General features: G+C 37.7%; 1 protein-coding gene across 4 annotated transcripts in view; it reads right to left on the bottom strand.

Moving 5' to 3' along the window:
• MAGI3 (membrane associated guanylate kinase, WW and PDZ domain containing 3) overlaps positions 1-15,147 on the bottom strand; it is a 237,202-nt gene that overhangs the window by 50,235 nt on the left and 171,820 nt on the right. For all 4 annotated transcript variants that reach the window (XM_049096157.1, XM_049096158.1, XM_025452933.3 and 1 more), the window contains exons 7-8: positions 7,277-7,334; positions 3,069-3,163 (exon numbers count right to left, since the gene is read on the bottom strand). In XM_049096157.1, the coding sequence (XP_048952114.1) occupies positions 3,069-3,163; positions 7,277-7,334 (153 nt within the window). The remainder of the gene's footprint in view (positions 1-3,068; positions 3,164-7,276; positions 7,335-15,147) is intronic.

Here is a 15,147-nt window from a genome sequence, read left to right on the forward strand (position 1 = left end):
TCTGCTTGTGGTGACCTCTCTGTGCACTGTGGAGCTCTTGTTAAGCCTCTGACATTTAACAATGTATCTAATTTTGAGAAATACTAATAAAATAGTCAAAGCTAATGAGAAGTCGCTCAGAATTAGGTTTTACCAGAATTAAACACAGGAAAAGTGAGAATAAGAAAAACAGAGAGGAAGTGTCTTTGATTCTAAAATTCCTGATTTTAAATCCATGCTGGGTGATTTTCTTGAGTGATCTTGGGATGTTCTTTGACCTTTTAAAATCTCAAATACTCTATCTACAAAATAGGGATAATAGTACCTTATTCATGCAATGGCCACAGAGACTAAACTAGGGCAAGCATCAAAAGCACAGGCAACAGAGCTTGACCAATAGTAACTGCTCAATAAATGCAGATGAGCACAAACACACATACTGTCTATAGAAGGAGGCTTCTGACTCATAAAGTTGAGTACTTCTGTCCTTGTGGTGAGCATCACCTTGGAATGGATGAATCAAATGACTGCAACTTGATGCCATCGAGACATCTGAAAGGGGACCTTGCAGAGATATTCTGAGTCTTAGATGAGAGGGTGTGTGCAAAGCATCCAATCGAGCACTGGACCCAGTTATCTCAGTAAATGGTGGCCATCAATCTCCAAGAACTTGCACAACTTCTATCACTTCTAAGAAGCTTTTCTTGCCCTTTCCACTGTCAGATTTAATTCCTCTTTCCTTTGTTATGTCTATTATCATACTGTACTAAAATTAGGTGTCTATTTCCCTGCCTAAATCATGAGCTCCTGAAAGACAAAGGCTGAGTCATTATTCTCCTTTTAATGCCCAGCTCATAGGAGAGTGCCTGGTTATCTAGATCAGTAACATACACATGGTTTCTGCCCTCAAGGAGCTTAGAGTTTAGTGAGGAAGAGAAATCTCCCTCGATATGTGCCACAGAGACGTGGGCATTCGAGAATTCTATGTTACAATACAAAGAATTGTGAATTTAAACTCAGTAAAACTAAGTGCAAATTTTGGCTTGACACTCACTAGGTCTCTGAGCAAAAGGCTTATCTTTACCAAAGTCTCAGTTTCCATTATGTGCAGTAGAGATTCATGTTTCTCTCCACTTAGCCTCCTCTGCCTGCCCTCTTTCAGTCAACGCTATGAAAACAGTTGCCCATATCCACTACCTCTACTTCATCACCTACCATTCCCTCTTTGTTCCATTGCATTTTTACATCCTTTCCCCACGCTTTTGCTAGAGTGACAAGTGACTTCCATATTGTCAACTTCAGTGCACACTTTTCAATTTCTGCCTTTCTGGACTTTTCAGCAACACAGGATACAAACACTCAATTTCTTTTTGAAAATCATTCTTCTCATGCCTGCTCCCCTAACAACCTCATCTCTTGTTACTACCCCACAAATATTCTATGTTCTAGCCATTCGTACCTGTTCTCTGGCCCCTGGAACTTCATGCATCTATGGTTTTTCACATTTTGTTCTTTCTACCAGGTGTGCCTTCTTGCTCCTCTGAAATTATCATCTGTCTGATTTAATTTTTCCTAACGCTTTAAGATCCACTTCTAATGCATCCTCTGCTTTGAAAGTTCTTCCCATGGCCTTGACTTTCTCTATCAACCAAGAGGTGAGCATTCCCTCTTTTACACCACCTATGAATATGTTTCCATGAATATAACATGTACATCATTATTCATAACAATGAAAGCTAGTATTTATTGGCAGCCATTTGCCAAATAGCATTGTAAACACTTTATACCTGTTAATTTGCATGCTCAGAACCACCTTAAGAGGTAAATACTGTTCTTATTCCTATTTTATAGATGAGGAAACAGAAGCACAAAGAGTTTAGGGAACTCATTCAAGGTTATGCATTTGGGATTCATACCTGCTCTACCTTCTGTGCATTTAACTGTTATCCGAGGACGACACGTAACACCATATATGGTAGCCATTAATTTCCTATATCAGAATGTGAACTCCTTTTTTCTTTTTTAAAGATTTTATTTATTTATTCATGAGAGACACACACAGAGAGAGAGAGAGAGAGAGAGAGAGAGAGAGGCAGAGACACAGGCAGAGGGAGAAGCAGGTTCCATGCAGGGAGCCCGATGTGGGACTCGATCCCGGGACTCCAGGAGCACGCCCTGGGCCAAAGGCAGGCGCTAAACTGCAGAGCCACTCAAGGATCCCCAGAATGTGAACTTTTGAGGGCAAGATCTGTCTTACTCCTAACCGTTTTTGAATATTATGTGACTGGTAGAGCACTAGGCATATAGTACGTGCTCAAAAATATTTGTTAAATAAAAATGTTTGCTCTGCATTAAATCAAATGCAGAAGCTAAGGGACAGGACTATGTTTCTGAAGTGTAGCTATAAAAAACAAGTGCTTCTCTCATGGACAACAGAAGTGAGGAATCTATTCAATTAGTACAGTATGACCAAACAGACAACCCTGGTTATTAATGACAGATGGAGGTTGGGGAAGAGATGGGGAGGCATAAGTGGAATGTGAGAAATTCCCAGGCAGCTTTTTCAAAATATACATGGCTAGGCTCATCAAAATATTAGGACTATGTATTTTAAAAATATTCCCCAAATGATTCTGAATTACTAATACGCTGCCATCCCACTTGAGAATCAATGTTATTGGCAAATAATACAGTGGATTTATTCCTATCAGTTAATAAAGAGTCCTGAATGGTTAAAGACATAAGACCTAAGCATTAACTTGGGAGAAGTTCATAATGGAGTAGAGATCTCAGACTGTCCTGGACTGAAACAATGGGAAACAATGCAATCTTCATATCACAACCTCAGGCCCATGACAAAGCTATTTAATACTTTTTGCCAACTTTCTGTACTAGCAGAATGGGAAAATCACAGTATTCTCAAAATGTCTAGATGTTTTATTAAGATTATTCCCACCCTTACAGTGATAAAAAGTAGACATTATCTGATGATCCTCAACAATAAAAAGTTCAAACCTTATTTTCATGAATTCAGTATATAAATTTCACAAGGCATTCTTACAAGAAAAGATTGAGAAAAAAAGTTCTACCTGGTTTTGAAGACCCAGTATCAGCCTGTCCTAACTGCTTTTTCCTTTTGGCTTCCTCCACTGGATTTTCAAACTGGGTTTTCTGGTTTAGGTGACTGTAAAATGTAGAAAGACAGGCATTTCAGTTTAAGATGAAAGAGTTACATTATTTTTAAATAGAGTGTTATACCAACTCATTCCCATAGGTTAAGGGGCAAACGTTTATCTCCAAACTATGGAATGCAGAGAAGCTGAATGATGGTAGTGGAAGGGCTTTTAACAACTAAAGAAAGGCCCATTGAAGATGCCTAGAAGTGAAAGCTGCTGAAGCATTCACTATAGCTTCTGCCTCAAGGTACCCAGCAGAGAGCCAATAACAGTTTTCAAAACCATAGGAGAAGCTCTCACATCTAATGCAATCAGAATGGATGGTAATGGATCAGCTCATTTTCTAAAGGACAGTTAATGGTAGGAGGATTTTAATTCAAGTTTCTTTAAAATGAAGTCGCTAATACAGACGCTTCTGGAAATACCTAAGTATAGAGGCTTTCTTGAATTTTACTATTATTTTTCCAACTGACTCACCCACATCAATTTAGCAGAACTAAAAAAGAGATTGGTTTTTATCAATTTGTATCACAGAATAACTCTTCCACACTCAACATTTTTCATAATTATATAATAATTAAAATAATTATGATCATAGTATAAATTTAACTGGTACTTCTGATTTGGGAACATTCACAACTGCCTTGGAAAGCATACAAGTCTGTAGGGGAAAGCAGAACAGCACGGGGAGACTAAGGGTGAACAATTAACTAATGGTAGTCAGTACATGATGGGCAAAAGTGCATTTCACCGGGGGAGCAGAGCACTTGGTTGGTCTGGCAAGTCAGTCAAGTGGAAGTTGGTTAAGAATGCAACTACTGTATAGAAGTTATTTGAACCAGTTCTGATACAGAAGTAACAGGAATTACTTTCTAGCACTTCCATGGTACAAATATATTTCAGCCAAATGATAGATAGCATTTTCCAGCAGAATCCATTTTAACAAAAAGTGACATTAGCAAATATCAACAATTAAATATCAAATCATGAGAATCTCAGATCATGGTTGCCCTTAGATAGGCTGAATATTATAAAATTTGCATACAAATAGCCATACAATTTGGATAATTACTTTGCCATCTGTAAACATTAATGGTGGTGATGGAAAAGGGTAGCAGGGACCTGTCAGGGCAAGGTATGCTGGCTTTCTCTATGTCATTTAGGTTTTTAGTGCATTATTAACTCTGCAACAGATGCAATTATTTAGTTTCAGAGCTCTAAATATGGCAAGTTCCACTTGAAATTCTTTGGGTGATAACTTCACTAAAGCTCAAGTAGCTTCTGCTTCCTATTCAGGGAGGAGCCCTTATCACTGAGTTAAGTGCTAAGCCCTCTGGGAAAATGGAGATCTTTGGTATTAATTTAGGGATTATTTTAAACATTACTTATTAGGTACTGACATTTTACATATTCTTAGAAAAGTAAAACTACAAGAAAATGACACTTAGAAAAGAATAAACCTGTTTAGAATGACTTTAACGTCATCAGATGAAGGGCTCATTTTGCCACCTAGGCATTAAAACAGAAAAAGTAGTAATTTACACTCTTTGTAATGTGTGGGAGAGGAGAGTAGAAGTATGCAAATGAGTAAGCCCTTTCCTGAAAATTCTTTGACAAAAGAATGTAAGATTTTAGTGCAGAGAGTAATTGCATCTGTCACCTTGAACTATTTAGATTAAAATGCCACCCAAATAACAAAACAATACAGAAAAGTTAAAACACCCTCCTTTTCATTTAGTTACTTATATTCTCAATATTGTTAAGATTTAAGAGCTTTTGTTTTCCCTATAACTAGCTATGGGAAGTAAGATAGGAGAATATCACAGATTACCAGAAAAACTAAAAAAAGAGTAGCAAAGAAGCATTATTAAATACTGAATGTATAACTTGGAATCTCATCTGCATTAAAACTTTGTCTACAATAGGTGGACTTTAATAATTTATCTCCACAAACAAAATCCTTCTTCGTCCACGAAGAATTTGAGATACTCAAGCAGATGTATATTTTGACTTTGAAACCTAAGCGCATCAAGACACTTAATGCAATACAAGAAGACAACATTTCTAAATATGCAAGCATTCTTAGAGAAGGCCTGCCATTAAGTTTTTGGAACAATTTTATTTTCAAAAATAAATTAATCCATTTCAGAATCTCATCCCTGAAAATAAATACTTGCAAAGAAAAAGTGCCATTGCAGTTGGTGTTACTACTACAAGGCTCTGCCAAAAGCAATCATTGTGCCATCTGGTTTGACAAAGTGAGAGAGCCAAAGAGTAGCCATTCAAGTAACAGCTTTTTATCTCCATCAGTAAACTCACTGCAGATTACTATGGTCGGGATTCAAAATCTGACTAATCTGGGAATCAAGCCACACTCCATAGCTCAGCTGACTCCATACTAATGTGCATCTTGAGTACAGCCTGCTCTTTCTTAATCTAATAAATTACCCTCCTGTAAAATGAGCTCGTCCTGGGAACAATCATACAAAATCATGTTTTTGCTGCTGTTCCTTCTAATTCAGGATATTTTACACACGCTCCGTGACAACTAGGAGCAGGTCACTTCAAGATTTACCCTAAAGTTGCTTCAATATTATATCTTTGCTTAATGAGAACCAGATCATTTAGCCCAAGATTTTATTACAGGCAAATGACTTTCACCTCTTGACCATGTATTCAAACTTACTTGGAATGGACAATAAGAGAATGAGAATCATTATTGCAGAAATGTTCAGCAGTGTCAATGACAATTAATAGTTTATTGAAGTCAAATTTAAATAGACTAAACAGCTAGGGGAAAAAAATCCCACAAAACCTTTCTAGTTAGCCTTCAAACAATTCTTTGAGAAATGGCTGTTTCTTTGTTTTACCTAAATATGCTTTAGAAAACACACACACACACACACACACACACACACACAATGAAAGAGCTGCTGTATACTTTTCACATGATAATATCAGCAAGATATTAAATAACATAATGAAAATAAAATTAGCACAGCCTTCCAAAGGAACCAAAGTGTTGACACTGTGAAGTTATATACCTACGGGTCAAATGGAGCTGTTTTCTTATGGTACAAGTTAGATTTTAAGAAATCATTCCAGAAATCTGGCCGTGGGTACTCAAATAACAATCTACACATTAGAATAAAGACTAGATATACACTTGAAATGAATGTGACATTGTGTGTCAACTATACTTCATTAAAAAGAAAAGACTAGAGTTACAACAGGAGTCAGAGATCCTTACTTGAGGGATAAATACAAGGAAATGGCACTTGTTTACAACAAAAAGTAATGAAAAATTAATAGGCAATCATAAAACTAGAAGGTACCCATGCTTGCTACTTTTTTCGGGAAATAAGATTTTGCCTTCACTACCTCGGCAGTAGGTACAGACTACTAGTTTCTAGGTACATGCTAGTAACATTTTTAATGCCATTATTTGCCTGAGGTCAAAATTCTACCTATAGCATTTGGAAAGAAAGCAATCTCTGATCATCACAATGCAGCAATTGGACAAATGAAGACAAAGAAAAGAAAAATCCGAAGATGCTGATATGAGTCTGATTTCTCATAGGCAGGTATTTGGTGCTTTATTCCAACATAAACTTATGTTTAAATTTAACCATAACAGCTGGGTAAGAAGCAACTTTCCTCCATCCCCCAAAAGAATACTAAGTGTTCCTTGATTAACTCCCTAAGAGATAATACTCTTCTAAACCTGTACTCCAAAACTTGGGATCATTACAGCTTACTGCCCTTAGAGTGCTTTCACTGCCTTCACAACCAAAGAGCTGTGGTGTTGGAAGTGATCTTAACATTTCATCTAGTCTATCCCCTCATTTCACAGTTTTCTACACTACTTTTCCCTTTAGATGCTGTTGTAGTAATGGTAACACTTCCAGTAATTCATCAACATAGCAACTTCCCTCTTGCTGTATTTAACTCAAAGCAAACTTCTGGGGAGCTCAGAACCACTGAAGTAAATGCTCACTGCCCCTACTTCTAATTCCGAAAGTTGGATTGTAGAAACATAAAGTGTTGTATTTGAGTATTCCCTAATGCCATATAATGAAGGAAAACGTTTGGGAGAATATTAACTGAGGAAACAAACTTACTCGACGTAGTATGTCCCATACTGAGGGTCCTCTATTTTCTCCCAGCCATAAGGAAGTTCTGGAAATTAAAAAAAAAAAAAAAAAAAAAAAAAGAAAGAGATGGAGTAAAATGCCAGATTCAAAATCAACAGAGAAGAATTCACCATGAGTGAATTTAAGTGTCTTTTATTTCATGACACTAATATTTGGGAGACAGACAGAAAGCTGAGGACTGGCTTTAAAAGAACAAACATGGTTTGAGTCCAGTGGCTTCTTCAGTAGCTAGTGAGTGTCTCAGCAGGTAATTAGGAGCCCAGAACAAAAGATGACATTCAACTCAAAGGTGTTTACTCAAAACTGAAGAAACAAAAGTTAATTATTTAAAAAATCATCTGGTATAGATCTTTCATTTAAACAGCTTGACAATGCAAAACACACTTACCCTCTAGTTCAATACAAGAAGCAGCTGCTTGTTCAATTTTTCACCATTATACATAAGTTTTGTCAATTATTTCTGTTATTCTGACCCATTTCTCCCCTTGAAAAAGCCTTGGATTTTTGCCATTTCTGGTGGGCAATTGAGATTTCCTTGAAATCTAAGAAAATATCTACTTTCCCTTGCATTAACTTGAGTTTCTCAAGGAAAATGTAAAATAGCTACTATAGTACCTTGGGCAGAATCCATATTTTCGTCTGGTAACAGAGAAATATCTTACACAGGATTATTACATATTATTCATTCCAGGTAACTGATCAATGAAATATACCCAGAAAAACTGACGGTAGCTGAATTTCTGATAGCTAATAATAATAATAATAATAATAATTCTAGTCTTTCCAATAGAAACCCTGTTTCTTGACCTTTCTTGGCCCTCTCAAAAAAGAATCCTCTTTCCTTACCACTCTGCCTGTTTTCCAAGTTAATGCTTCTGAAGAATCATTTTATTAGTTAGAAATGGATTAAGTTGGCAGGAATGCTTCTAGCAGGTGGTTTTAGTGCTAACAACTTATACACAGGAGTCCAGCAAGAAGGAGTTTGTTTTAAAAACCCAGTTATACACTATGATGATTCAATTTTTATTTTCAATTTCTTTTAGTGTTTTCCTGCTAGGCTGAAACACACACATGTGCACACAATGTATGTTAGACAACAAATAGGCTTAGAATATATCCAAAGATTTATTAATTTCCCTCATTTAGCCAAAGTTCTGATGCATTGACTTTTTTTTTTAATTTTTTAAAAAATTATTTACGATAGTCACACAGAGAGAGAGAGAGAGGCAGAGACACAGGCAGAGGGAGAAGCAGGCTCCATGCACCGGGAGCCCGACGTGGGATTCGATCCCGGGTCTCCAGGATCATGCCCTGAGCCAAAGGCAGGCGCTAAACCACTGCGCCACCCAGGGATTCCTGCATTGACTTTTTTTAAAAAAAGATTTTATTTATTTATTCATGAGAGACACACACAGAGAGAGAGGCAGAGACACAGGCAGAGGGAGAAGCAGGCTGCATGCAGGGAGCCAGATGTGGGACCTGATCCCAGGACTCCAGGATCACACCCTGGGCCGAAGGCGGCGCTAAACCCCTGAGTCACCCAGGAATCCCCTGATGCATTGACTTTGTAAATAAAAATTTCATTGTAATGAAGCTGACAAGCTATATAAACTATTATGCTCTAATAAAATTATTTCACATTCAGAATAAAGGGGGAGAATAGATAACTAGCCTCTTGATGTAAAGCTCTGAATCACCTTCACTCCTTTTTTCCATCTTATTTTTCTGCCTGTGCGTGTATATGTGTGTGTATACATATGTATTGTGTGTGTGTATATATATATATATATATGTACATATATGTATATATATACAGAGCACCCCAATTGATTGATTGATTGGTAGTTCTGAAGCTTGGTGAGTTTTTGTGATTTTTCTTTTGAAGGACCTGGCTGAAATGTCTGAGATGGAAAAGACAGGAATAGTTGAAAATGGCTATGTGAAAACAGAACAAAACAGCTGAGAATGGGATCCCTGGGTGGCTCAGCAGTTTAGTGCCTGCCTTTGGCCCAGGGTGTGATCCTGGAGTCCCAGGATCAATTCCCGCAGTGGGCTCCCTGCCTTGAGCCTACTTCTCCTCCCTCTGCCTCTCTCTCTGTGTCTTTCATGGATGAATAAATAAAATCTTTAAAAAAAAAAAAAACAGCTGAGAAGACTTGAGACACACTTCAGCTCACTTTGATCATCCACAGCTATGAAGCAAATAATTGTCAATTAAGTAGGTACAATATTTTATGACAGGTAACCATTACATGGAGAGGAGTATTTGTTGGATTATATCTGGAAAAAATGTTCTTTAATAGTATTACCCAAAGCATTACCATTAAGGATCCTCCATGAAAGAGATCTCTTTTAACAGTTTCTTGAAATAGCATGGGAACTGAGTGATGCTGAGTGAGGATGGATCCTCTGACTGCACCATAACTGAATTTATGCTTTCTCTTTAGAAAGTTTGGCAAACTGCAAGAACTGTTTAAACCATTTGATATCTAAAAAACTCACAAGAATGTATTAATGCTTAATAAGGATAAAAGATCAACATAAATATATTTCAGCATTAATCTGGAAGTAGATTCAACATTTTATTTGGCAACTAACAAACCACAACCCTTTCTTTAGTTTAAAAAATTTTTTTTATTGGAGTTCAATTTGCCAACATATAGCATAACACCCAGTGCTCATCCCGCCAAGTGCCCCCCTCAGTGCCCATCACCCAGTCACCCCACCCCCAGCCGCTACTTCCCCTTCCACTACCCCTTGTTCATTTCCCAGAGTTAGGTGTCTCTCATGCTTTGTCACCCTCACTGATATTTTCACTCATTTTCTCTCCTTTCCCTTTATTCCCTTTCACTAATTTTTATATTCCCCAAATGAATGAGATCATATAATGTTTGTCCTTTTCCGATTGACTTATTTCACTCAGCATAATACTCTACAGGTCCCTCCATGTCGAAGCAAATAGTGGGTACTTGTCGTTTCTAATGGCTGAGGAATATTCCATTGTATACATAAACCACATCTTCTTTATCCATTCATCTTTTGATGGACACCGAGGCTCCTTCCACAGTTTGGCTATTGTTGACATTGCTGCTAGAAACATTGGGGTGCAGGTGTCCCGGCGTTTCATTGCATCTGTATCTTTGGGGTAAATCCCCAGCAGTGCTATTGCTGGGTCATAGGGCAGTTCTATTTTTAACTCTTTGAGGAACCTCCACAGTTTTCCAGAGTGGCTGTACCAGTTCACATTCCCACCAACATTCTCCATATCCTCTCCAACATTTGTGGTTTCCTGTCTTGTTAATTTTCACCATTCTCACTGGTGTGAGGTGGGATCTCATTGTGGTTTTGATTTGTATTTCCCTGATGGTAAGTGATGCAGAGCATTTTCTCAGGTGCTTGGTGGCCATGTCTATGTCTTCCTCTGTGAAATTTCTGTTCATGTCTTTTGCCCATTTCATGATTGGATTGTTTGATTTTTTGCTGTTGAATTAATAAGTTCTTTACAGATCTTGGAGACTAGCCCTTTATCTGATATGTCATTAGCAAATATCTTCTCCCATTCTGCAGGTTGTCTTTTAGTTTTGTTGACTGTTTCTTTTGCTGTGCAGAAGCTTCTTATCTTGATTAAGTCCCAATAATTCATTTTTGCTTTTGTTTCTCTTGCCATCATGGATGTATCTTGTATCTTGCAAGAAGTTGCTGTGGCCAAGTTCAAAAAGGGTGTTGCCTTGTTCTCCTCTAGGATTTTGATGGATTCTTGTCTCACATTTAGATCTTTCATCCATTTTGAGTTTATCTTTGGGTCTGGTGTAAGAGAATGGTCTAGTTTCATTCTTCTGCATATGGATGTCCAATTGTCCCAGCACCATTTATTGAAGAGACTGTCCTTTTTCCCATTGGATAGTCTTTCCTGCTTTGTCGAATATTAGTTGACCATAAAGTTGAGGGTCCACTTCTGGATTCTCTATTCTGTTCCATTGATCTATGTGTCTGTTTTTGTGCCAGTACCACACTGTCTTGATGACCACAGCTTTGTAGTACAACCTCAAATCTGGCATTGTGATGCCCCCAGCTCATGTTTTCTTTTTTAATATTCCCCTGGCTATTCGGGGTCTTTTCTGTTTCCACACAAATCTTAAGATGATTTGTTCCAGCTCTCTGAAGAAAGTCCATGGTATTTTGATAGGGATTGCATTAAATGTGTAAATTGCCCTGGGTAACATTGACATTTTCACAATATTAATTCTTCCAATCCATGAGCATGGAATATTTTTCCATCTCTTTGTGTCTTCCTCCATTTCTTTCACAAGTGTTCTGTAGTTTTTACGGTATAGATCCTTTACCTCTTTGGTTAAGTTTATTCCTAGGTATCTTATACTTATGAGTGCAATTGTAAATGGGATTGACTCCTTAATTTCTCTTTCTTCAGCCTCATTGTTAGTTTATAGAAATGACACTGACTTCTGGGCATTGATTTTGTATCCTGCCACACTGCCAAATTGCTGTATGAGTTCTAGCAATCTTGGGGTGGAGGCCAAGTGCACAGTTGGCCGAGCATCAAACAGAGAGGCTCAAGGGTCCAAACTATGGGGGTAAGTACAGGTGATGTCAGGAGGCATACCCAGTTGTGGAGATGGAGAGTAGCACTTCTAGTAAAAAGTTCTGAATGTTCCTACAACACTAAAAGCAACTGTGGCTGCTCTATCTAAAGAAAGATATAATGAGGATGACCATATAACATATCGCCCACTTCTGAGAGTAAAAGAGGACACTATTATTAATTATGCTGGGACAAAAGGAATAAGCTGGGTTAGTCCGGAGCCAACCAAGACATATTGTCACCTTTAACGTAAAGAGCATTAGGGAGACACACTCATCTAATTTTTCAAATTTCCACAGAGGGGAAAGCAGGGGAGAAACACTCCAGTTTCTCTGAGCCCTCTTCCGTTCTTCTCTAAGGAAGAAACAGTGTCTGATCTGCCTGAAGAGGTTGGTTGGTTGGTTGTTTATTTATTTAAAGATTTTATTTATTTATTCATGAGAGACACAGAGAGGCAGAGACACAGGCAGAAGGAGAAGCCTGACGTGGCACTCAATCCTGGGTCTCCAGGATCACACCCTGGGCTGAAGGCAGCGCTAAACTGTTGAGCCACCTGGGCTGCCCTGCCTGGAGAGTTTTAGAGAATGAATTCAGTATGCTTGGCTCAGGGTCTCTTGGGTTCCCCTCACTGTTCTGGATGTGAGCCTGCCGGCAGAGGGTGCAGTCAAGTCTGATTTGCCTGCCTGCAAATCAGAGGAAGCTCCAGCAGAACAGAAGTCAGAGATTGAGTAGTGAAGGCTGCCTCCTAAAGGGGTGAAATGCCAGTAAGCCCATGTAGATGCCGAGCTAAAGCCATGTTCACTCATCAGCTAGCATTCTAAACCAACACTGTTTCCTGGATCTGATTTCTCTATTGACTCTAAACAAGTGAATGAAGACAGACTTTACTATTTATGGCTTCCTCCCAGAACTTCATAGAGATTAAAAAAATATTTTTAAGAAGAAGACTGAAATAATCTGTGGGATAGAGTAGCTTCTTTCCTTCCTTTCCCTCTCTCCTCCTTCCAAACATTTAAAAAGAAAGAGCAACAGGGATTGGAAACTATATAGGGAACAGAGCAAGAGGAGAGGAAGAAGCAAATATGCCTCTGAGCATCTGGCCCGGATGACTATGAGCATGGTGCCTATGACAGAAAGAGGGATGGGGTGACTTTAGGAGAAAGATGTTCAGTTTCGTTTTAAATATGTGTATTAGAAGTGCTACTAGGGCAATTTTTTTTAAGTCTCAAATGCAGTAGGAAATACAGAAACAGAATTCAAAACAGGACAATACTAGAGATTCAGTAAAAGGTCCAGCTATAATTAATTAATAAAGGTCTAATGATAAATACATTCTACAAGGGAAAATAGGAAAAGGCAGAGAACTGAACTGGAACAATCAGTGTACAGGAAAAGGAAGGAAGACCAGAAATAGAGACGTGCCCGAGCAAACTAACACCACATTCACAGGCTTTAAAAAGTCAAATTCTCTGGTATTACATATCTAGTTTAAAGTAGCTGGTTTCACCATATGGAATCTACTGATGAAAGCCTTATAGACAAGGGCAGTATGTTATAAACACCCAACAAAATACAGAGATCTTAAGTGCTCATTCAGTTATAAAAATGAGTTTTGGCAATTTGCATGTCCTTCCTAACTGCCACCCCAGCAAGGTGGAGGACATATTCATCATTCCAGAGAATTATTTTAATTCACCCACTTTCCCATTACCCACATTTTCCAAGTGCTATCAGCATAGATGGGTCTGCCTGTTGTTGGATTTTAATTAATGGATAATTGAATACCTGTTCTTTTGTGTCTGGCTTCTTCTATTCAATAAGTGTCTGAAATTGTTGAGTGTTATCAATAGTCTTTTCTTTTTTACTGTTGAGTAGTATTTCACTGCATGAATATACCAAAAATGATTTATCCATTCTTCTGTTGATGGGCATTTGGAATGTCCCCAGGTTTGAGTTATTATGAATATGGCTGTCATGATCTTTGGGGAACATGTGTTTTCATTTCTCTTAAGACAATGCCTCATGGGCAACTGTGGAAAGTTCTCTAGAATGGTCACATAATTTTACATTCCCACCAACTAGTGAAAGTTCCAGCTACTACTCTACAATCTCCCCAATCTTTGGTGTTCTCAGTGTATTTGACTCTAGCCCTTCTAAGAAGTGTGAATGACCTCTCGCTGTAGTGATGACTAAGGATGATGAGCAACTTTTCATGTCTTTATTGTCTATTCCTTTGTCTTCTTTGGAGAAGTGTCTGAGTTCTTTGGCCATTGTGAAAAACAACTTTATTGAGGTATATTTTGCATATCATAAAATTAATCTGTCTTAAGTGTTCAAAACAATGAGTTTTAATAATTTACTGAGTTGTGCAACCATCACTACAATCCAGTTTAAGAACATTTTGGTCACCCCAGTAAGATCCCTCATGTTATTTAATCTCTACCCCCATCCTCACTGTTGGGCAACCACCACTGATCTACTTTCTATCTCTATAGATTTGCCTATTCCAGACATTTCACATAAATGGAATCATGTAGTAGTTGGTCTTTGTGTCTAGTGTCTATCACTTAGCATAAAACATTGAGGTTTGCTCATGTTGTAGTATATATACTATTTCATTCCTTTTTATTGCTGAATATTATTCCACTAGATGATTACACATTTTATTTATCCTTTCATTAGTTGATAGATATTGAATTGTTTCTACTTTGGGGCTATTATGAATAGTGCTACCATGAATATTTACACGCAAGTCTTTGCGTGGACATATGTTTTCATTCCTCTTAAGTAGATACATACCAGTAGAATTGTTAGGTGATACACTAAATCTATTTTTATCCTTTTAAGCACTGCCAAACCTCTTTCTAAAGCACTTGTACCATCTTACATTCTGCCCAGCATTATACTAGGGTTACCATTTCTTCCTATCCTTACCAATAGATGTTATTATCTGTCTTTTCTGATTATAATCATTCTAATGAATATACAATAGTGTCTCACTGTGGCTTCAATTTGCATTTCCCCAATGACTAGTGGTGTTAAGTAGCTTTTCTAGTCATTATTAAGCATTTGTATCTTTTTTGATGAAATGTCTATTTAAATATTTTGCCCATTTTAAAATTTGGTTGTCTTATTAATGAGTTATAACCATATTTTACAGATTCAGATATAATTCCTTTGCCAGATACATATTGCAAATCCTACAACTTTGTCTATTCATTTTCTCAATAGTGTCTTT

Source organism: Canis lupus, chromosome 17, assembly GCF_003254725.2.
Source record: "Canis lupus dingo isolate Sandy chromosome 17, ASM325472v2, whole genome shotgun sequence".
NCBI classification, from domain to species: domain Eukaryota; kingdom Metazoa; phylum Chordata; class Mammalia; order Carnivora; family Canidae; genus Canis; species Canis lupus.